Source organism: Cnephaeus nilssonii (genome assembly GCF_951640355.1).
Source record: "Cnephaeus nilssonii genome assembly, chromosome: 2".
NCBI classification, from domain to species: domain Eukaryota; kingdom Metazoa; phylum Chordata; class Mammalia; order Chiroptera; family Vespertilionidae; genus Cnephaeus; species Cnephaeus nilssonii.
In genome coordinates, this window is record NC_137073.1 from 10,011,144 (window position 1) to 10,034,712 (window position 23,569).

Below are 23,569 nucleotides of genomic sequence, written 5' to 3' on the forward strand. Positions count from 1 at the left end.
GCCATAAAAATGTTACAAAGTACGACTGTGGTAATGGCTGCACAACTCTGTGAATATAATAAAAGCCACTGAATTTGTGTACTTTAAATGAATTAACTGTATGGTATGTGACATATTTCAAACTGTTTAAGGAAAAAATAGTATCAAAAAGCTGCTATCTACTTGCACAGCAACCAAAATTTAGCATAGACCAGGGGCTGTCACACTTGGGCTAAGATCTAGGTTCTCTTTTACTTCCAGCAAGCCAGACCAACCTGGCAGTACCAGAAAGACAAAAGGTGGAGTTAGTGGCACTGAGAGAGGGTGGGAGACTGAGGCTGAGGCAAAGAATAAGCAGCAGCTCTGTAATAGAATGAGCAAAAGATAAGAAGGCCTAGTGGGATTCACTAGATCTTTCTTCAAATTTGTTCCTGGGTTATTTACTTGAATCTGAGTTGTAAGTTTAACCTAACCACACATATACGGAACTATTTATATGATAGAAAAACAATGGCTACCAGAAAGCTAAGGAAGGGATAGGAAACAGGGAACAGTTCTATTTTTTTTAAATCATCACCCGAGGATATGTTTTTATTGATGTTTTAGAGAGAGAGGAAGGGAGAGGGAGAGAGAGAAAAACATTGATTGGTTGCCTCTTATATGTGCCTTGACCAGGGATTGAACCCATAACCGGTATGTGCCCTGACTGGGAATCAAACCCGCAACCTTTTGGTGTACGGGATGACATTCTAATTGAGCCACCCGGCCAGGGCCAGAGTTCTTTTATTGCCACTTAATCACCATGGAGGTAAAAAACTTTAAGAAATGGCCATCAAAGTCAGATGATGATCTTTGGGGAACTGCATTCCATGGTGTCATCCCTCCCTTAGAAGTTCAAATACTTGATGATGGTAATAGTTTCAGCAACTGAAGAAAGTAAGTCTTTCTGTCTCTGAGGACTGCCTCTTGTGGGGAAGAGGAGAAAGCAATGGAGTCAGCACATCTCTGTTCTCACAAGCTGTGTAACATTTATAACATCATTTAATAGGCTAGTTTCTTCATCTGTAAAATGAGGCAATTAAATGCCAACACTAACTCAAAAGAGTAAGCAAGAAGAAAGAGACCAGTGATAACAATAAGGCCTTCAACGTATCAGTGAATAGTTTTAAAAGCACCTTAGGTCCTCAATTACCCCTATAAGAAAAGTAGAACATGATTATTCCCATTTTACAGAAAAGAATACAAGCTCAGGGAAAAGGACTTGTCCAATGGCACTGAAGTATCAGGTCCACAAAACTAGACTTTGTAATTTACCAAGGTAAAAGTGACATTATTCTGTTCCATCCATTCTATCAACATTCCAAAGAAACTCAACTTCCCATTCCCTCTCTTTTGAGGCAGTAAAACTTACCAGATAGAAAGGGGAACGAGGTGGTGGTGGGGGCTGGCGTCGAGGCCTGGGACCACTGAACGAGGTAGCAGTGGAGGGAGGGCTGGGGGGACCAGAGCGCAATGTCAGTGTCTCAGGCTCATCCTTGGAAACAGGCAGCCGGGATACCATGGTGATGGGCAAGGGAGCGGCCCCAGGTGCAGAAACCACAAGGGAGGATGCCTGGGAAACTGGGACCTGTGTTGAGGCTGGGGCCAGTGCCAGAGTCTGAGCTGTGGCTGGGCCCAAGGTGGGCACTGGAACTGGGGCAGGGCTCAAGGTCAGTGTTTGCACTGAAGCTGGGGCCAGGAGTGAAGCAGATGATGATACCGGAGCCAAAGTCAAAGTGTGAGCTGGGGTTGGGCCCATCGAAGAAGCAGGAGCCAGAGAGGGTGCTGGAGCCAGGGACAGCGTCTGAGTTGGACCCAGTGGTGGTCCTGGTGCCAAAGACAGTGTCTGGGCTGGAGCTGGTACTAGGGACGATGCTGGAGTCAATGACAATGTCTGAGCTGGAAAGGGCTTCTGGGGATTCCCTGTTCCCAAAGACAGTGTCTGAGATGGAGACGAGCCGCCAAGAGTGGATGCTAAAGCTGGGGCTAAGGCCAGTGTCTGTGTAGAAGCCGGGCTTGGGAGAGGTGACGGAATCGGGGCTGGTACCATAGTTTGAGTTGATGTCGGAGCCAACACAGGAGTTGGGACTGGTACCAGTGAAGAAGCTGAGGCTAAAGGAGTTCCTGGAGTAGATGATGAAGCCAGTACTGGAACTGGAGTCTGCGATGGAGCCAGGACTGGAAGAGGAGTCAGGGAAGGAGCTGGAGGAGCCAGGATTGCTGTCTGTGGAGCCGCCATGGGAGCCATAGAGGTGGCTAGAGCCTGAGATGCAGAAGGTGTTGGAGCCAGAAGGGAAGCCTGAGCTGGAGCTGGATTTGGTGCTGCCGGAAAAGAATTAGCCAGAGCAGAAGCTGGCACCAGGACAGGTGAACATGCTGGGGCCACAGCGGAATTCAACCCTGGGACATGTGAAGAGGCTGGAGCCAACAACAGAGGGTGACCAGGTGCCTGAGATGGGGACAGGGATGAAGTTGTGGCCAAACCTAGAGTCAAGGCTGATGCTGATGGGGAAGCCCCAGCTGGTGCCAAAGAGGGAAGTCCAGGAGCCGCTGAGACAACAGGTGCCATTGTTGGAGTCACAGTGGTCAACACAGTTGGGCCTGAAGCCGAAACAGGTAAGGAAGCTGAGATTGGGATGGTGAGTGGAGCTGAGGCTGGGGCAGGAAGCGTGGTGGAGATAGAGATAGGGAGTGAAGATGACACTGGAACGGAGACTGTAGAGGACACAGGACTACCAAGGGGAGAGGAGTTGGGAACTGGCATTGGAGAAGATGCTGGCCCAGGGAGTGAGGATGGCACAGGAAGGGAAGAAGAGATGGTCAAGGGAGCAGTTCCGGTTGCTGAAGCTGTGGAGACAGAGGATGAGTTAGGCCCAAAATTCTTTTCTTGCTCCTTCTATTATCCTGTCCCACCCTTTCCCTTACTTGCAAGTTTCACCTGTTTCCCAGAAAACCTTCACTCCCACACCATGTGATCAAAGAATCAAGGAATCTGGCAACTTAACATATCCTTTCCCTCCAAGAGTCCAATAAATGTATGTTGGAATTAGGCAAGGGGTCGGCAGCCCAGTTTTGGGGCCCACTGCATAGCAAGTCAGTATGCTGGATAATGAAGGGATCCGTTGTCACAGAAACGCCTTGGGGCACCCGGCCGGGGTGGCTCAGTGGTTGAGCATCAACCTATAAACCAGGAGGTCATGGTTCAATTCCTGGTCAGGGCACATGCCCGGGTTGTGGGCTTGATCCCCAATAGGGGGCATGCAGGAGGCAGCCAATCAATGATTCTCTCATCATTGATGTTTCTCTCTCTCCCTCTCTGAAATCAATAAAAATGTATTTTAAAAAAAGAAATAAACCTTGGGGCCATTCTATCTCCAATCCTAATAAACATTGCTGGCCTTAGCCACGTTGACTCACCATTGACTTCGGGCGAAGGACTCTGGACCAGCTTGAGAAGGGGCCTCACCAGAGTGGATGTGGGTATGGGAGCCCGGGCAACACCCAGAGTAGGTGTGGGTAGCCGGCCAGGGGTTAATGTGGGCCGTGGAGTCAACACAGCTGGAATCCCAGAGCTCGGAGGCCGGGGTGCTGGGGCCAACGGAGGAACAGGAGTCAGTCCATCCCGAGGGGCCTGTCTCACTACAATCTTCACCACGCCTGTATTATTCACCATGGTTGGTGGCACTGCAAGAGGAAGCTACATTGAGGGAAAGGTAGAAAAGAAACAAGAGACCCAAAAGATGGAAGAAGTCCAGGGGCAGGAGAGGGAAGCAGACAGATATTGGAGACACCAGCAAGGGAAAACAATACTGAGGGAAGGCTGGACAGACAGTAGCCCAGGACATGCCTGGAAGGACCAAGGCCTGCAAGAGCTAAGTAGGAAGGCCAGGAGCCTCACCCTGGTTAGCAGCAAGCGGAAGGCTGAGGCCAGTGGGGGCAGGGGTGGTGCTGGGGGTCGAAGAAGGCAGCACAGAGACAGGGGTGGGGCCAGGGGTCGGGGCCACGGCCTGGATGAGGGCCACATGGGCAGGCTGACTGATGAGGTGGTGCTGCCCCCCTGCTGACACCAGGTGCACCACATTCCCTGGGTTAAGGGAAGAGAGAAAGAGAAGCAGCTATCAGCCGGAGGGAGGCAAAGAGGCAAGGGCTAGAGGAGAAAGAGAATAGAGAGAAGATAATGTCTCTAAAATGACCTCATCCGGCCCAGCCAGCACGGCTCAGTGGTTGAGCATCGACCTATGAACCAGGAGGTCACAGTTCGATTCCCAGTCAGGGCACATGCCCAGATTGCAGACTGAATCCCCAGTGTGGGGTGTGCAGGAGGCAGCTGATCAATGATTCTCTCTCATTATTAATGTTTCTATCTCTCTCTCTCCCTCTCCCTTCCCCTCTGAAATCAATAAAAATATATTTAAATAAATAAAATGACCTCATCCTTATCTTTATAAAAAACTTCTTCCAATCATTCTCTTTGGCCCCACCCACCAAATACTAGGGAAAGAAACACACAGGCTGACATTTTTAAAGAGCCATAAAAAAAAACAAGAGGATAAGAAAGAAGAGGAAAAAGGCAGGACAGGGGGTGGGTTTTACCTACTTTGCAGCGGGCGGGGTTGCCCCACGGCAAGCTGGCGCACCTGGGCACCAGTCAAAGTCAGCTTGTTGCCCTGGATTTGGAAGGTGAGAGGTTTGCTTCCCCCTGCACTAGCCACTGGACGCTGTGCCAGTGAGGCCAACTGGCCGATGCTGACCACTTCACCTGCTATAAACAAAGAAGGGGCTTAATTGAACATAGGGCTCACTCTGCTCAATGCCACTTTGCAGACCCTCATGAGGTACAAGTCTCAGTTCCTCTAACTCTTCCCCTCAATTTCTCATGTTTCAACAAGCTCAGCCTTCAACTAGTCTGAACTTTTGACATGCTACTCCTTCCAATTCTACTCATTTGCTTAACCATTTCCTTTATATCCTCTAAAGCAGCAGTCACCAACCTTTCGGACCTCATGGACCAACGGCTGGCGACTGCTGCAAAGGCCTGCCACCATACTGAGCTAATTAACCACTCAAAACCCCCCTCCTCTATGCTGCCCTTTTACCTCACATGATTTTCTACCATGAGGCTTACATGTCATCTCCCCAACTAAATTGTGAACTCTTGATTATGAGTTACCAACATCTGGCAAAATACCCTATATATGTTAGCTACCTAGAATTTGATACTCTCTCATACTCTTGAGCTTTTCTTCTCCAGCTCTGGGGCATATAAGCTTTCCTCCCATCTCAAGTCCCTCACCCTCAGAGCCCTGGGAACTTACAGGGCAGGCGAGCTTGCATATCAGGAGACAGAATGAGGCGCTGTGGTGCAGGAGTAGGAGCTGGTACTGCCGTGGTAGGAGCAGTAGCTGTGGTAGTAGAAGTGGTGGTGGCAGTGGCAGTGGCCGAAGGGAAGGTATAGCCTGGTGGCACTGTCAGGGGCTTCAACAGGCTGGAAGAGCCTGGGGGTGGGGCGGGACTCAGGCGAACAGGGGCAGGTGGGGCTGGCTTCAGGGACAGGGTTGGTGTGGGAGGCCGTGAGGTTCCACTCAGGACCCCCAGGGGGGAAGGTAACACTGTAAACACAAAGGAAACATCTGTCAAATATACCCTGACGAGAGCCTTAGCCAGCTCCCAGCAGCCTCCACACATACATACTCCCTTCCAGCCCAACAAAGACCACACCCGTCTCTAACCCAACTTCTCACTCTATTTTTATTCTTTTGACCAATCTACTTGAAGTACCCCCTAACCCAACACTCTGGCTCCCTTGCAACTCACCCTGGGGAAGAGGCCCACTGTTTGGCTGCAGTGGGGGCAACAGAACAGGGGCTGGAGGCCGGGAGGCCGGAATAAGTGGGGATCCGGTAGGCGAGGGTGACACCATCAGTGGTGCTGGCAGCAGTGGAGGGGTTGGGCAAGGGGTCGGCTGGGCTGACAGCTCCGGGCCTGGAGGGGGTCTGACTGGGGCAGGACCCAGGAGGGTCCGTGGGCTGTTCACTACCACCACTGTCCGGCCTTCTTGCTTGGGCACTGGCTGCAACATCCTATGAGGAAAAAACAAGGAGGTGAGGAGGGAGAATAAGGAGTAAGGAAAAAAAAGAACAAGAAAGACAAGGCAAAAAGACAAAGATTGTAAAAGCAAAAGGGGAAAAGGATAAAGACCCAAAAGAGAAAGGGTGCTTTTTGGTTATCTGAGGGAAGGGGGGTGGGAATCAATGACAAACACAAGGGCCCCTCCCAGGACCCTCTAGTTATTGTCTCCCCTAATACCGCCATAGTATTTTGCACCTGTCCCATATAAACGTTCTAGCCTACTCTCCAACTCTCCTTGCTATCCTAATCCCCCCAGCCAGCTGTAGTCAGTTTTTCTAGGAATCCATCCCCTTAATTCTTCAGCCCTGGTACCTGTTGACCTTCATCTTGACAGGCTTGGGCCGGGGTGGGGGGTCAGGAGCAGTAGCCACCTCTAGCAGTACCCGGCGGGACAGGCGGTGCCGGGGTAGAAATGTGTCGGCCTCATATCTAGAAATTCGACCCTCCAGGCCAATAAGATCAAAACGACCCATGTCTATCCGCTGGCACAAGAAGGAACACAAAAGCATGGTGTCAAAGGGGTGAATGTGGCAATGATTTCTTAGATACGACACCAAAAGCACAGACAATAACCAAAAAGAATTGATAAATTGAACTCCATCAAAAGACACTTTCAATAGAATGAATAGGCAACCCACAGAATGGGACAAAATATTTGCAAATCACATCTCATAAGGGGTTATATCCAGAACATATAAAGAACTCCTACAACTCAGTAACAAAAACACAAACAACCCATTTTAGAAATTAGCCAAGGCCTTTAATAGATATTTCTCCAAAAAAAAATACAAAATAAGCACAAGATGCTCATCACTATCATTAGGGATATGCAAGTCAAAATCACAGGATACTACCTTATACCCATTTAGATATTACTTAAAACAAAACAAAACAGAAAAATAACAGGGTTGGCGTCACTATGGAAAACAGTATGGTGGTTCCTCAAAAAATTAAAAATAGAATTACAAATTTCTATATAATCCAGCAATTCCATTTCTGGATATACGGTCATGTATCACATGTCAGTCAATGTAGGACTGCATATACAAGGGTGGTCCTGTAAGATTATAAAGGAGCTGAAAAACCCCTATTGTCTAGTGATGTCTAGGCATCCTAATATTGTAGTGTAATTCATTATGTGTTTATGGTAATGCTGGTGTAAAATCTACTATGCTACCAGTCATATAAAAGTATAGCACATTTTAAAAATACATTTTTATTGATTTTTTCTTGAGAGAGAGAGGGACGGGGAGAGAGAGAGTGCAACATCGACGAGAGAGAAACATAGACTGGCTGCCTCCTGCACGTCCCCGACTGGGGATTGAGCCTTAAACCCGGAAATGTGCGCTGACTGGGAATTGAACCAGTGACCTCTCAGTACATGGGATAACACTCAATCAACTGAGCCACACCAGCCAGATCTGTATAGTGCATATTTAACAATTATAATGACTATATTACAAGCTTATGTAATTACCACACTGTTTTTACCATATTTTAGAGTGTACTTTTCCTACTTTTTTTTTTTTTAAGTCTGCTATATAACAGTATGCTGTTAGGCCAGCAGCAGCCCCATACATCTTGTCTCTTGATTGTATCAGTTTCTCTTGTGCTTCACTTAATCTTGTATTGTTTTATAAATTTAACGTAGCTGAAGTGTACAGTTGTGTCCTACACCTTCACATTAACTCACCATTCACTCATCAACTTACTCAGAACCATTTCCAGTCCTACAACCTCCATTCATGGTAAGTGTCCTATACAGGTGTATCATTTTTAACTTTTATACCATATTTTTACTGTCTCTTTTCTATGTTTAGATACACAAATACTTGCCATTGTATTACTACTGCCTACAGTATTCAGTCTAATACGCTGTTCAGGCATTAAACCTAGGAGCAATATGCTACACCATATAGCCTAGGTATGTAGATTACACCAATTAGTTTGTGTAAGTGCACTCTATGTTACCACAATGATGAAATCACCTAAAGACACATTTCTCTTAACATATCCCCCTCATTAAGCAGAGCATGACTATATACCCAAGAGAGAATTGAAAGTCAAGAATAATGATTTCATTCATATGTGGGATATAAAACCGAAAGCAACAAATGAACAAACAAGACAAACAAAAACCCCTAGACACATACAACAGTATGGTGGTTACCAGAGGGAAAGGGTTAGGAAGGAGGTAGGAAGGGTAAAGGGGGTCAAATATATGGTGGCAGAACAAGACTTGACTTTGGGTGGTGAACACACAAAGCAATATACAGATGATGAATTTTAGAATTATATACTTAAAACCTGTATAATGTTATTAACCAATGTCACCCCAATAAATTTAATTTTTTAAAATGAGAGAATTGAACAGATATTTGTACACCTATGTTCACAGCAGCATTATTCAAAATAGCCAAAGGTGGAAGCAACCCAAGTGTCCAATGATGGATGAATGGATAATCAAAATGTGGTATACATGTATGAACCTTAAAAACATTCTGCTAAATGAAACAGCCACTCACAAAAGGATATTGTATGATTCCACTTATATGAAGTACTCAGAGTACTAAACTTTATAGACGCAAGTAGAATGGTGGCTAACAAGAGCTAGGGGGAGGGTGAAAATGAGGAGTTAATATTTAATATGTACAGTTTCAATTTAGAAAGTGAGAAAAGTTCTGAAGACAGATGGTGGGTAAGGGTTGTACAAATTAACTGTACTTAATGCCACTGAGTCATATGCTTAAAATGGTTCAAGTAGTAAAATTTGCTATGTATTTTACCACAAAAACAAAAATGGGCTCGGCCAGTGTGGCTCAATGGTTGAGCGTCAACCTATGAACCAGGAGGTCACAGTTCTATTCCAGGATTTCGGGCTTGATCCCAGTAGGGGGTGTGCAGGAGGCAACCGATAGATGATTCTCTCTCATCACTGATGTTTCTATCTCTCATCCCCTTCTCCCTTCTTCTCTGAAATAAAAAATATATATATTAAAAAAAAAAAATTGGGCCCTAACTGGTTTGGCTCAGTGGATAGAGGATCGGCCTGTGGACTCAAGGGTCCCAGGTTCGATTCTGGTCAAGGGCATGTACCTTGGTTGTGGGCACATCCCCAGTAGGGGGTTTGCAGGACGCAGCTGATCGATGTTTCTCTCTCATTGATGTTTCTAACTCTCTATCCCTCTCCCTTCCTGTCTATTAAAAAAAAAAAATCAATAAAATATATATTTTTTTAAAAATTGGAGGAGGCAGGTACGAAGTAGCCAAAAAGAGGAAATAGAAAAACAAAATAGTTAAATGTTAACATGCCAGGCCCTTTCAAAAAAAATTAACACAATTCTCACAAACCTACTGCAAAATAGGCCATATAATCCCTATTTTGAAGGGCAAGCAAACTTAGGGTTAGAGATTAATAATTAGCTTGCCTAAAGTAACACAACTAAAAATAATAATAAAAGCAGGGGAATAGTTTTAAAATGACAGGAGAAGGAAGGATGCAAAAGGTCAGACTTTAGCCTAAAGAAAATAAATGAAGGTTTGGGATAGGGCCAATAACCTTGGGGGCAACTACTTACCTGGAGGGGATGGATATCAGTGGCCCTTAGGACCAGAGAGGCGGTGCTGAAGCAGATGCCTGGGGTGATGAAGGGGGAGGTAACAGGTCTAGGGTCAAACAGGTTTGGATGATTACAGACTTTTCGCAGCTGCATCAAAATGTTGATGACGCTCATGAAATGGCCAGTGGCTAGTGTCTCTTTAGTTCTGAGAGAAAAGAAAAATAAATGGGGCATCCTAACTCTCACCTCTGACCTTTGCTACAATCTAGAGTCCCAGGACCCTCCCTCAGTTCTCCCTTACGTAGTTTGTGCCATGAAGTCATCATAGAGATAGCGTTGGCGCTTGGAGAGCCGGCAGCGGATAACATGCTCATACTTTTTAGGCATCTGCTTCTCAACATCCACCTTAACTCGGCGCAACAAAAAGGGCCGCAAAACCTAAAAGTAAATAATCAAGAGACTGACAGGAGAACAGCAGGAGACTGAGCCCTAGTCTAGCCCTTCTAGCTGAGTCTTGGCTTGATCAGCTGGGCACTGCCTTAGCCCTATCAGTAAATACTCATGGAGCTATGCAGCATGCCCAGAACTAATCACACAAAGATGAGTCAGATGCAAGCCCTCCTTCCTCTTAAGGAATTTACTATCTGCTGAAGGACAGACATTAAAGTTATAATACCACAACATAAAAAGTGATAAAGAGGAGTACTGAGGGCAGAGCAACTAACTACACAGGAGGGATGACTCAAATTACAGTAAATGTAAATATACAGGATTATGAAAGTAAGTCCAGGAGAGAAGCTGAGAACAAAAATTGGGGCAGTGACAGCAGCATAGAAAACAAAAGGCAAATGTGAGGATCTCAGGAGATAAAATCTGAGAAGACACAGTCATCAAGTTAACATGGAAGAAGTGAAGGGAGATGAAAAGGTATAGTAAAGGAAGACTTCTTGGTTTCTATGATTTACCAAAATGATGGTGTGATTTGACCAAAATGGAATAGAAATAATAGGTTATAAAGCTTGAGATGTTTGGGCTAAAACAGAGTTGAGTTCAACAGCAACTTTCAATTAAAGACATAAAGTCAAATTTGTAGGTCACATGGTCTACAGAATTGAGGAATTAAAAACACAAATTGGCATCTTTAAAGCCTTATGAGTGAGATATGTAAACTGGGAGACAAAAAAAGTAAAGATCAGAATGCTGAGAAATGTTATTTAAAAACTGAACAAAGAGAAGACAAAAAAAGATAAGAAAGGGAGGAGGGAGGAAGGGAGGGGGAAAGAGAAAAAGAGAGAGAAGAGAAGGAAAGGAGAGGGAGGGAGGGAGACAGGGAGAGAGAAAGGGAGGAAGAGAGAAAGGAGAGAAAAGAAACGCAATAAAAATACAAAGTTGAGGAAAGCCAGGTAGAGAAATCCAAGCAGGGACTGATGAGCAATATTATTCTATTCACAGAATATGCACAGAAATGTCCCCACTAGAGAAAACACTGAAGCTTGACAAATGGGTGAATTCAGCCTGTCTGACTTCCCTCTCCCTAAAGGTTTTCTGCCCTTAGTTCACCATTCCCAAGACCCCTGACAAACTGTTGCAGGCCCTACCTTGTGGAGGCGTTTGACTAGACCTTCATTGTACTCTTGGCTACCCTCAATCATGCCAGTTAGGGGGTTAGAGAACCACTCTTTGAACTCGCGGTGAGACTGGAAGACATGGGGCATCAAAAAGTGCATCAAGGACCACAGCTCCATGAGGCTATTCTGCAAGGGAGTTCCTGTCAGGAGCAGGCGTCTCTGGCTGCAAAGAGAGAGAGGGAATTAGAGAGAGGATGGTCAGCAAATTCTCAACCTTCCAAGCATCCCACCCTTCAGACCCAGTCACCCGTCCCAAGAATCTCCAACTCTCATTTCCACCTGTTGAAGTTGAGCAGTGACTGCCAACGCTGTGACTTGAAGTTTTTGATGTTCTGAGCCTCATCCAGAATGAGATAGCGCCAGTTTTTGCGGCGAAAGGCCTGGTGATCCTGCAGCACCAGCTTGTAAGACGTGATACACACATGGAAGGCATTGGGCTTGGTCCAGCCCTGAGGTATCGAGAGAAACAGCAGATAGTGAGGTGAGAGAGAAAAAAAAAAAGGGTAAAGGGAAGACATGCTAAGGTTCTTTGGGGACAGAAATCAGGTTGAGAAAACAGAAAGTCCCAGAAGCAGAATTAAGCAATAGAAAGGGGAGGGAAAGAAATTCATTGAAGAAAAAGGGCCTAAAAAAAATGGGGCATCAACTGGGGGGAGAGAGGTGGTCACATGGAGGAGCAAACCTGCCGCTTGAGCTTCCTCTCTTTCTGGGCTCCATAGTAAGTGAGAATTTTAAAGCTGGGGCACCAACGCTTCAGTTCCATCTCCCAGTTCAACATCACACTGGTGGGGACAATGATCAAATGAGGACCCCAGTTACCTGTTTAGCAAAAGAATGAGAGATGTATAACATGGTAACTATAGTAAGTGCTGTATTGTATTATTTGAAAGTTGCTTAGATCTTAAAAGTTCTCATCATAGAAAAGAAATGGCTTGTAGTATGTATGATGACAGATGTTTATTGTGATCATTTCACAATGTAAACAAGTACTGAATAATGTTATACACCTGAAAGTAACATGTCAATACACGATTAAAAAAATAAAATTCAGCCTGGCCAACATGGCTCAGTGGTTGAGTGTTGACTATGAACCAAGAGGATATGGTTTGATTTCCAGTCAGGGCACATGCCCGCGTTGTAGGATAAATCTCCAGGCAGTTAATCAATGATTCTCATCATGGATGTTTTTATCTCTCTCCCTCTCCCTTCCTCTCTGAAGTCAATAAAAATACAGATTTAAATAAGCAAATAAAATGCAGAAAGATTTTAAACAGATGAATTTTTAAAAATAAGAATGAGAGAAGGCAAGAAGATATACAATTTAAGGTTCTTGCTCCTCAGGCCTAACCCTGACCAGTCTGTCCTAATGGCCCTTCCTAAGAATCCTAGCACTTATGCTGGCCTTGCTATACAGTTGCTGACCAGTCAATGAAGCTATTAAGATTCTAGCAAAAGAGTATTTCACTATCCTGTAGCTGGAGTCACCCCCAAGGAGACCCAAGAGCAAGGGGCCCTGTCTAGTTACCTTTCTCACAAGCCAAGTGGGCAAGCAGGGAGATGGTCTGGATCGTCTTGCCCAGCCCCATTTCATCAGCAAGAATGCCATTAAGCTTCTTCTCATACATAGTAACCAGCCAGTCCAACCCAATATGTTGGTACTCCCGGAGCTGGCCCCGAAGGAGCAAGGGAATGGGTGTCTTCACCTGGTAGGGAAGAAGAGAGGTGTCAAGGTGAACTGAGGCATCTTGTCACTGAGAAACAGAGAAGTCAAGATATGAGAAAGCAGAAGCTGGGGGCCTGAGGATACCACCTGGGTAGTAGCCAAGGTGTAACCCTTGGGTTGGAGACTTTCAGCTGCTGCAGCAATGTCAGTAATTTCTTTCTTAGGGCCTAGAGTGGTGGTGGGCCCTGGGGTGGGAGGTCCACTGCCCCCATCTGCCTCACTCTGCTCTTCGTCCTGGGCAAGCAAGTACTCCACCCCAAAGTCATCCTCCTCCTCTTCCTCCTCTTCCTCATCTGCTTGGCTCTGTGACTGGGACTCCTCAGACTCGTCAGACTCAGATTCCTCTGATTCCGAACTCCCGCTTGTTTCTTCCTCCTCGGAATGCTCATCTTCCTCGTCCTCACTCTGCTCCTCAGAAGAGTCTAAAGCACAAGACCAAGGCTCAGTGTTAACCATACCTGCTCCTCCAGTGCCTACCCTTCCCAGCTCCTGCCTCATAACCATACATTTACATTTACCTGATTGACTGCTACTATCCTCCTGAGGAGCCTCTTCAGCTTCTGTGGCCCCCTCTGGTTCACAGTCAGAGCTGTTAGCATCAACCTCATCTTCCTCTTCCTCTTCACTACTCCCAGAACCTGGGGCAGAGGCATCAGAGGCATAGGCTCCTGCATATCGCTGCAATAGCTCCTCCACAGAGAGCTCACCTGAGGAAAAAAGAGAGTAAGTGCTTGGATGCATAGAGGGAAAGGGACAAGAGGTCTGAAGGGTGCCCGTTTGTTTTACCTAGGTCTCTATAGATACTGCTAGGCCCAGGTCCGAGGGAAGGCAAAAAAAATAGTTTACTTTCAGCACCAGCTACTAAAGCCAAGTCTTACAACATGGGCTAGAGCCATGGATGGCACTGCCTTCCACTGGGAAGGATAATATCAATGTGATGAACCTCCCTTTAAGGCGGGGGGGGGGGGGGGGGGTGCCTCGGACCGACACTTCCGGTCCACAAAATCATTTGGTCTGGCCCTGCCAAGGCATTAAGGGTGAGTTAATTAAATGTTTGACCAAATATAGCAGGCTAATTTCTAAGTTAATAATTTTCTATGGCCCATGAATGATGTTATAAATATCCAAATGGCCCTTGGCAGAAGAAAGGTTCCCCACCCCTGCTTTGAGGTTTAGGTAAAACATAACCCAAATCCTTTCACAATAGCTCTTCCCTCCATGAGCTCTCACATTACTTTGTTCAAATGCCATCATAATTAGTCATCATAATCTATTTATAGGTATTCACTTATAAATCTATCTTTGTCATCAGATCTAGGAGTTCCTCTAGGAGGATAAAACATGTCTTATTCATCTCTTTATCCCTGCCACTCTGCAGAGGAGACACCAAAGTATTGTTCATTAAAATGTCTAGTGAATGTCACCTTCTCGAGCCAACTCGCTCAGCTCCATGGCATGATCCACCTCCCCTTCCAACTGCTCCTCAGCTGCTATGGTATCCTCTTCATCCTCCGCTAGGAAAGAGAATAAAGCCAAATCAATAGGGAAGAGACACAGGCACAGTCTAAGTGGAAGAGGTAAGAAAGCCTGAAACATTAGGTCCAAACTATTCAAGGTTTAAGGGGAACAGGATAAAGAGAATAGGTCTAACCTTCATCCTCATTGGCAGTGAACTCTTCATCGTCCTCATCTGGATGCCAAGGCTGTTTGGTACGCTGTGTAACAGAGGAGGGTGGGGGGTTTACCTATGTGTCAAAGGATGAAAAGGAAGAGAGCCGAAGGTTAAAACAGGGGAAGGCACAATGAGAATGCGATGCTACAGAACAATTTCTCTGTGCCATTGAGTGACAGCTGCCACTGGCACAATCCCAGGGCAAGGATGCAATCAAGGGTTTTCTTTCAGCACCAGCTACCAAATCCCGGCCCCACTGGCTGGGGGAGGACCTGTGAAAGTGCTAGATAACAAATATAGGCCCCAACACCATTCCCATGCATTCAGACATATGGAAAAACAAAGAAATTAGGTCCAAAAGAGACTTCAACGTTACCATCCCAGCTCCAAATCTACAAACCAGTAAGGGAATATTAGGACCATATCATAGAAGTGGCAAGGGCCAGCATAAGTATTTTTTAAGGTCACACAGTAATTTAAAGAGTAGAGTACAGTATACTTCCACTACAGCATTAGAATCTCTGCCCATCTCAGATTGCAACTTGCTCCAACCCAGATTCTTCCTTAGTTACCCCCAAATGAGAGCCCAAAAATTACCTTTAAACAGGGAGAACTCCTGAAAACCACAACTAACCTTATAGACCAGAACTCTATCCCTTCTCCCACTCTGAGCCTCCCCCTATCCCTTCTGCCCATACCTTCAACACTTGAGAGGGCTCTTCTTCACCACCATCTTCAGGTTCATCTCTGGTGTCACTATCATGAGATGATGGGGTTCTTGAGGGGCTGGAAGGCCCTCCTAGCAGCTGAGGGGGAAGGGAACGGAGCAGCTCTTCCAGTGGTAGTTCTCCCTCACGTTTAAGCAGCTCAATCTCACGCCTCTGCGTCTCTGCATCATTGCCTTCCTGCTGTTCTTCAACCTCAATCGTCTCCTCATCATCCTCTTCTTCCTCCTCTTGGGGTTGGAAGTCCCCATCTATAGCAGGAGAACAAGGTCACAAAGTCCACGGGGCCCTGCAAGCCACAGGGTGGGTTTTCAGCTCTTGAAAGGGTACATGAGGAGGAGTAACAGAGCCAAAAAGGACACACACCTTCATCATCCAGCTGGGAAACTGGGGGTGGAGGACTAGAGGCAGCTGAGGAAGAGCCAAGACAAGGGGAGGAGCCAGCTTTGCTGGAGGCTACTGGCTGGTTGAGGCTCTGAGATAGAAGGTCTGAGTACTTTTCAGTTTGCCCCACAATGAAGTCCAGGTGCAGGTCCAGAGCTTTTTTGCGCTTTTCCTCCAGCCGGGACTGTTGCTTGAATTGCACCACCTGCCACAAGCATGACATGGATGGTTCACCAAGATAATCTTTAATTCATGTACTCTTTTTTTATGCAAAATTTAGGGAAGTCTCCGCCTATGCTAGGCCCTGGATGGCTTTTTAGGAGGATGAGCTAAATGTACTTAACAGGTTCTGAGGAAAACACAAAGGGAGCACAGGGGAGAGAAGAGCCAGCTTAGCTTCAGGCAACAGAGAAAGGTTTGCAAATGTATCTGGAGCTGAATCTTTTTTTTTTATTGAATGGACAGAGGGAGAGAGAGAGAAACACTGATACGAGAAACATCTATCAGCTGCCTCCACACGAGCCCTGACTGGGGAACAAACTTGTCACCTTTTGGTGTACGGGACGATAATCCAACGAGCCACACCGGCCAGGGCTGGAACTGAACCTTAAAGTCTAAGTAGCTCTTCCTTAAGTGGAATGAGGAAAAAGGCACTCCCAGCAGCAGAAATAGCCATATATTAATGGCCAGAAATGTGCAAAAGAAGGAATAGTTTGCAATGGAAAAGAGAAAAGGAGCTGGCAGAAAACAAAAGACTGACAATATAAATAGAAGCCATGTAGTGCTTGAGAAACAATGACGTAAATGTATGTGAACAATTTAGTAATGAGAACTTTGATGGGTTAAGCAACAGGCACAAATAAGTTTTAGAAAAAGCATGCTGAATGCCTTGCAAAAGACAGATGGCCTAGAGGAGTCAATAAATCCTATTAATAATCCCTAATCCAATTAAAAATTGGGCAGAGAGGACATATAAATGGCTAGTAATCATCAGAGAAGTGCAAATTAAAACCACAATAAGATATCACCTCACTCCTGTCAGAATGGCTGTCATCAATAAATCAGCAAACAAATGTTGGTGAGGATGCAGAGAAAAGGGAACACTCGTGTGCTGTCAGTGGGATTGTATATTAGTACAGCCATTATGGAAAACAGCATGGAAATTCCTCAAAATAATAAAAACAAAGAACCTCAAAAATTAAAAATAAAACTACCATATGACCCAGCAGTCAGACTTTTGGGTATATTTCTGAAGAATATTAGTAATTCCAAAATACTAATTCAAAAAGAAATATGCATCCCCATATTCACTGCAGCATTATTTACAATAGCCAAGGTAGGAAGCAACTTAAGTGTCCATGGAGAGACAGTGAATAAAGAATATGTGGTACACCCTGATCGGCGTGCCTCAGTGGTTGAGCATTGAACCATACACCGAGAGGTCACCAGTTTGATTCCTGGTCAGAACACATGCCCGGGTTGCAGGCTCGATCCCTGGTTTGGGGCATGCACGAGGCAGCTGACCAATGTTTCTCTCTCATCAATGTTTCTCTCTCTCTCTCCCCCCTTCCCCCTCTCTCTAAAATCAATAAAAACATTAAAAAAAAAAAAAAAAGATGTGGTACAGCCCTCATCAGATAGAGAGCATCATCCCAATATGCTAAGGTTGCAGGTTCAATCCCAGGTCAGGGCACATACAAAAATCAACCAATGAATGCATAAGTACACAGAACAACAAATCAGTATTTCTCTCCCTTCCTCTCTTAAAAAAAAAATAGATGTGGTACATATATTCAATGTATGTTTTACTCAGCCATAAAAAAGAATGCAATCTTGCCATTTGTGACAACATGGATGGAAAGAGACTGAATGAACTGAGACTGAAAAATACAAATATCATATGATTTCCACTTATATGTGGAATCTAAAAAAATAAGTGAACAGACAAAACAGAAACAACACTCATAGATACAGGGAACAAACTGATAGTTGCCAGAAATGGAGGAGGTTGGGGGGCTGGGTAATAAAGGTGAAGGGATTAAGAAGTACAAAATGGCAGTTAGAAATAGTCATGGGGATGTAAAGTATAGCATAAGGAATATGGCCAATAATATTGTAATAGCTATGTATGGTGTCAAGGGTGTGCTGGACTTATAAGGGGATCACTTCATAAGTTATACAGAAGTCTGACCACTATATTGCATACCTGAAACCAATATAATATTAAATGTCAGCTGTAATTAAAAATAAAAATTGAAAACTATCCCCAAAGGCAGGGCCTATTTTCCACTGTATTTCTTTCTTCTTAATAACACTTAACGCAAGAAAGACCCAATGTACAACAGGAATGTCATCAGAATTGCTTGAAATCAAAATATTCACTCTCACAAAGTTTTGATCATTCCTGCTACCACACTACCCACCAATCAAACCTAAGGCATCTACCTTTCCCAATCCCTGCTGCCTACCTTCTCCACATTGCTCCAGAACTGCCTGACATCTTTGGCCATGGTGGAGGCGATTCGGCGCAGCTTAGCCTGCTCCTCCCTCCGGGCCCGTTCCTCTTTCTGCCGTTGTTCCTCATGGTGCCGGATCACCATTCGCACTACCTGTGGAAATGAGGAACCAGCATAAAAACACTCCATGGCCAGACCCCTGCCCTCTCCTCAAGTCAAAAGCAAAGAAAATAATCAAGGCCAAAAAACCTGGGAAGTCAGCTTGCCTTTTGAGACTTGGCATTAATAAGCATCCTACACTGTTCTGGTTAGTTTCCCTCCAATCAACCCACCCATCAAAAAACAAAAAAACAAAAAGCAAACCTGAAAAAGAAATGGAAAGTAGACCCAGTTGGAAGACATACCTTACGGGCCACACCCCGCTTCCAACGGCGCTCCTGAGCAAAGTCAGCAGACAGCCACTGCATCTCCTCACACAGATAGTCCCAGTGGCCTTTGGGGCGGGGAGGCTCCGGTACTTTAGGCAGCCTCTTCAGTGACCAGAAACCCTCCTTCCGAAGCTCAGCAATCCGAGTCTCAATCTCAGCCTCCTATTGAGGGAGAGCTAGGTCAATCAAGTTATGGACATATACTTCACCTCATGACCATGTTGAACGCCTGAGCACGGACTACGCATAGAAACTGGCTGGACTGAATGTTTTATGCTGTCTTAAGTCCACATCTCAATCCTACAAGTAGGTATTAGACCATCTTCAAATAATTAAAGTAACCATCGGGCAGATTATGTGATTTACTTTAGATCAAATACCTAGGAAGTATTAACAAGCTGAGAATTAAAAATATATCTAATGACTCCAAACACCAAATTTAATGCTCCTTCCATTATTTCACACAATCTCCACTCCCCATGAATATAGGCACAACTTCAGAAAACATATCCCAAGGGTACTTCCAGAGAAGCAGGGAGCACAAGTTTCTGTATTGGCTCTAGATATAAGGGTTCTTCTCACTGTAGAATTCTGCTTATGCCGGAGCATGTTCACGATGAGAAGTATGCTATAAAGCCCAATTTACACAATCTCGTTTGTTTTAAATACTATTTTTAGAAAAATATATTTTGGTGAAAACACTGAAAAGTTATACACCAAAAAATAAAGTGCTTACCACAATAAAAAATAACATTGCTGCCCTAGCTGGTTTGGCTCAGTGGATAGAGTGTTGGCCTGTGAACCAAAGGGTCTGGGTTTGATTCCAGTCAAGGGCACGTACCTTGTTACAGGCTCTTCCCCGGCCCGGGCCCTGGTCAGGGCTCATGCAGGAGGCAACCAATCGATGTGTTTCTCTCACATCGATGTTTCTCTCTGTCTTTCCCTCTCTCTTCCACTCTACCTAAAAATCAATGAAAAAATATCCTCGGGTGAGGATTAACAAGAAAAAAAAACACCAAAAACATTGTTTCTACATGATTATACAAGGTGGAGCAAGAGTAGATTTACAGTTGTAAGTACGTGAAACATTTTATTCTTGTATTATTATTTATTGTGATATTTTACATATGAACCGTGACCATATTTTGCCCCACCCTGTATTTCATAAGGGAAAAAATAAAAACATTTTAATTTTTTTCATTTAAGAGACATGACTTAAAAACTGAAGACAACTGCCCTCATTATTCTTATGCTCTCCTGACAAAAACTAATCCAGAGGAACGAACAGCCAGACATGAATCACGAAACTAAATAATCTGATGAAGAAAATATCAGGAAGAACATGAGCATTTAGACCAACGGCTCTCAAATTAGAGCGTGCCTGAGAGTCATCTGAAGTACTTTTAAAGACAGATTGCGGGCCCACCCTTTAGTTTGAATGGGTAGGGAAGAGAGGAGTAAGAATGCATATCTAACCATTCTCCAGGTGGTGCACACTCACCACCGGGTAAATAAGCAGCAGCAACCAGTAAATCTTAAGAGCCTCACAGCTTACAAAGCACTTTGATGTCTTTAATGTTACGTCCTAACAGCCTATAGACTACTAGTGACCCGGTGCATGAAATTCGTGCACATTAAAAGGGGATTAATTAGAGGAAATAATTGCCCTTTCTCTATAATAGAAGTGTCAGAGATGAAAGAAAATTAGTAAAATGTATATGAAAACCTTCCTCCTGTCAGAGTCTGGGACACACCACGGGACCCAGAGTCAAGTCCCCGCCCACCCACATGCACCTCAAAATCGAGTGAGACCCAGACCCGGCCGGCCCCTCCCATTGGGCTAGATCCAGACCCGGCCAGTCCCACCCTTGTCAAGCCCTGCCAGGACGGGGTACACGGCCTGAGATCCCCTGTCAAGCCCCGCTGGGTGGGGGGCATGGCCTGAGGTCCCCATCAAGCCCCGCCAGGCGGGGAGGCACAGCCTCAGGTCCCCCGGCCCAGCACCAGGTCCCCCGTCAAGCCCCACTGGGCAGGGGCGTGGTCCAAGTTCCCCCAACCCAGCACTGGGGGTACACCCTGAAGTCCCCCATCAAGCCCCACTGGATGGGGGGCACGGCCTCAGGTCCCGTCAAGCCCAGCCAGGCAGGGGGGCACAGCCTCAGGTCCCCTGGCCCGGTGCTGGGGTGGGGGGCACGGCCTGAGGTCCCCTGTCAAGCCCTGCTGGGTGGGAGGCGTGGCTTGAGGTCCCCTGTCAAGCCCCACGGGGGCGGGGGAGGGTGTAGCCTCAGGTCCCTGCTAATTGCTTGTTAAGGCTCCTTATGGGAATTTGGCCTCAGCTGTGGGTGCAGCCATCTTTGTGACGGAGTGATGGTCAATTAGCATATTCCCTTTTTATTAGATAGGATTACACCAGCTCTATTTCATAGAAAAGGAAATAAGGCTCAGATTTCAAGAGACTAGCTCAAGATCATGTAAGTTAAGGCAGAATTTACACATAATGAGAAAAGTAATGTAAAATATCCATGGAACATAGCAGTTCAGGGAAGAATATTATCAAGAATCCTCATAAACCCTCCCAATACATACATGCTTGGCCTGCTCTGCGATCTCAGCATGGCTCTTCTCCCACTTTGGGCCCTTGTTAGCCAAGTCAGCGGCCTGGAGTAAGCTGAGCCCCTCCAGGGACACGGTGGCACCATCTGGGGGCCCTGGAGGTCCATCCAGAGAGGAATCTTGAGCTATATGCTGGGGGGAGATGCCACCTGCCCCACTAGAGGCTGGGGAACTGGATGAGGCAGGGGACACAGGATTGCTGCCTGTCATGCCGTCCGACACCATCTAGAAAAGGAAAAATGAAGATAAAATGAATGCTTTAAACTGTACCAGGAGTTTGAAGTACATTAGTTCACTCTATCTTTACAAGAAAAAAGCTCTGAAGTAACTATCAACCTCATCTTATAAATACAAACCTAGGTAAAGTTTTAAGGTGTTCAAGAGGGCAGACCAAGCTTATAATAGAAGTCTGGCATGCAAGAGGAGTTATAGCCTGATGGCATTAAAGAATACTATAAGCTATTCTTTCATAGCTATAGTCTTCAAGAATACTATAGCAGATGATTTCAAATTTTAATGAACTTTTCAGGACCTCAATGATTTCACTTACACAAATAAATCCCTATTTTCCCATCAAGTATGGCAGATTCACCTATGCAAATAAATTTGAGCTATCACCAAATTCAAAAGGCCTCAAAAAAACAAAAACAAAAAACACAAGATCACCTAAACCTCTTTATTACCAATCTTGGTAGTTTCCTTTACTGGTGAGGTGTAAGGGGAAAGGGATGGGGGGGTTGGTCACTGTCTTCAAACACCCACCTATTATTTTACAAGGTCTTGCACAAGCAATATGAAGTAGAGAACAAAGTCCTACTTAAATGTGGATTGTGAGAGAACTCATTAAATTCACTCCAGCACACAAGCTTCAGTGTGTTACTTACATTCCTACTCAGCTAAATGACAAAAGACAATGTCACAAAATTTTCCAGCTGCTCAGGAAAATTACAAATATCAAATCCATAACCATCAAAAGCCTACTGTAAACAAACCTAGGTCAGACTAGTTTAAAAAGAAATGACTTCCCCACATACACTCTCTTAACTTCCTTGGTATGGCAAAGGAATGAACACTACACACACACACCATCCATAACGCTTAACTTATGCCAGTTTCGAGAAAGAAACAGCTATTTGCAAAGCAGACAGTCTTGGGAGCATAATGTCCTAACCTCCATTTCCAATCTGGCCTAATTCAACCTTTTTCAGGTAACAAGGAGTTTCCAGACTCTCAGTGATCAATGATACACTAATATAAAGTACAATGTAAGTATCCAACAGGTTTACCAGTCCACCTGAAGATTCTCCTATCTCAGTATTAAGGTAGCTAGGATCATAGAAATATGGCTAAGTCCTGCTCTTCTGCCTCAGAGCCAGCAGCCCACAAAGCAGAAGCAGAGAAGGAATCCTCTCCACTTTCAAACCTGTGTCTGTAGGACTGGGAGTTGAGGGTGAGCAGGGGAGGGGCTGCTCTGCATGGTCCCACTCCCAGGCTCCTCTTTGGATGCCTGAAGTACGACTGGGTCGTTGTCACCACTGCTGCTGGCCGAGGGGTTGGCGTCCGGCTGCAGGGCATGCTGGGAGCTGGCCTCATTCTGGGCCACAGGCCACCGGGACCCGCCTTCCAGGGCCCGGGGCCCACTAGGGCGTCCCAGCCTCCGCTCAGGTCCACTGGCCTCTGGAGCACCTAAAGTAGGGTAGAAAAGAGTAGAAATGGGATTTTTAAAATATTAAAGAATCTTTTAAATAACCAAAGATAACATTAAAAAGATAAGTAAACACTGTTTATAGCCTGCATTTTTGAGCATCTACTATGTGTCAGATACTTCACTTTGTACTTGATGTATTCTATACCCGCTTATCTACCTTATGAACCAGGTACTTTTCATTTCATAATTATTTACTTAGTTCCTCCTACATACTAAGGATAGAGCCATGCAGAAAAAATCCTGACATAAATGGAGCTTACATTCTAATATTTTCTCTATTTTACAAGTTAGAAAGAAATCAGGATACAGAGGCACCAAATGACTTGTGTAAGGTCACAATAAGGAAGTGGTTGGAGGACTTAAACTTAGGTAGTCTAATGCCAAAACCATGGAGGACATGCTATTCTTGGTAGAGCCAGGGCGATCAAATCTTTCTCTATCCACAGTCCCAGGTCTATTGTTGCGATGTTATCATCAACCCAGAAGTATTAAGCTATAATTCTCTCATTATCTCAAACATCTCTC

At 45.2% G+C, this 23,569-nt stretch overlaps 1 protein-coding gene across 3 annotated transcripts in view; it reads right to left on the reverse strand.

Moving 5' to 3' along the window:
* The window catches only part of SRCAP (Snf2 related CREBBP activator protein), a 36,781-nt gene that overhangs the window by 11,657 nt on the left and 1,555 nt on the right, over nucleotides 1–23,569 (reverse strand). The window contains exons 1-23 of one of the 3 annotated variants that reach the window (XM_079782075.1): nucleotides 22,760–22,958; nucleotides 21,310–21,561; nucleotides 18,700–18,885; nucleotides 18,308–18,448; nucleotides 15,822–16,044; nucleotides 15,429–15,706; nucleotides 14,710–14,803; nucleotides 14,483–14,572; nucleotides 13,577–13,765; nucleotides 13,146–13,480; nucleotides 12,861–13,038; nucleotides 12,018–12,154; nucleotides 11,615–11,784; nucleotides 11,306–11,498; nucleotides 10,009–10,145; nucleotides 9,726–9,912; nucleotides 6,460–6,629; nucleotides 5,833–6,098; nucleotides 5,334–5,627; nucleotides 4,616–4,780; nucleotides 3,917–4,102; nucleotides 3,436–3,702; nucleotides 1,391–2,865 (exon numbers count right to left, since the gene is read on the reverse strand). In XM_079782075.1, coding sequence (XP_079638201.1) covers nucleotides 1,391–2,865; nucleotides 3,436–3,702; nucleotides 3,917–4,102; nucleotides 4,616–4,780; nucleotides 5,334–5,627; nucleotides 5,833–6,098; nucleotides 6,460–6,629; nucleotides 9,726–9,912; nucleotides 10,009–10,145; nucleotides 11,306–11,498; nucleotides 11,615–11,784; nucleotides 12,018–12,154; nucleotides 12,861–13,038; nucleotides 13,146–13,480; nucleotides 13,577–13,765; nucleotides 14,483–14,572; nucleotides 14,710–14,803; nucleotides 15,429–15,706; nucleotides 15,822–16,044; nucleotides 18,308–18,448; nucleotides 18,700–18,885; nucleotides 21,310–21,561; nucleotides 22,760–22,813 — 5,667 coding nt within the window. In that variant the 5' untranslated portion in view covers nucleotides 22,814–22,958. Of the gene's footprint in view, nucleotides 1–1,390; nucleotides 2,866–3,435; nucleotides 3,703–3,916; nucleotides 4,103–4,615; nucleotides 4,781–5,333; nucleotides 5,628–5,832; nucleotides 6,099–6,459; nucleotides 6,630–9,725; nucleotides 9,913–10,008; nucleotides 10,146–11,305; nucleotides 11,499–11,614; nucleotides 11,785–12,017; nucleotides 12,155–12,860; nucleotides 13,039–13,145; nucleotides 13,481–13,576; nucleotides 13,766–14,482; nucleotides 14,573–14,709; nucleotides 14,804–15,428; nucleotides 15,707–15,821; nucleotides 16,045–18,307; nucleotides 18,449–18,699; nucleotides 18,886–21,309; nucleotides 21,562–22,759; nucleotides 23,023–23,569 lie in introns of those variants that run through there. The other 2 variants (XM_079782074.1, XM_079782073.1) reach the window with 2 other exon arrangements.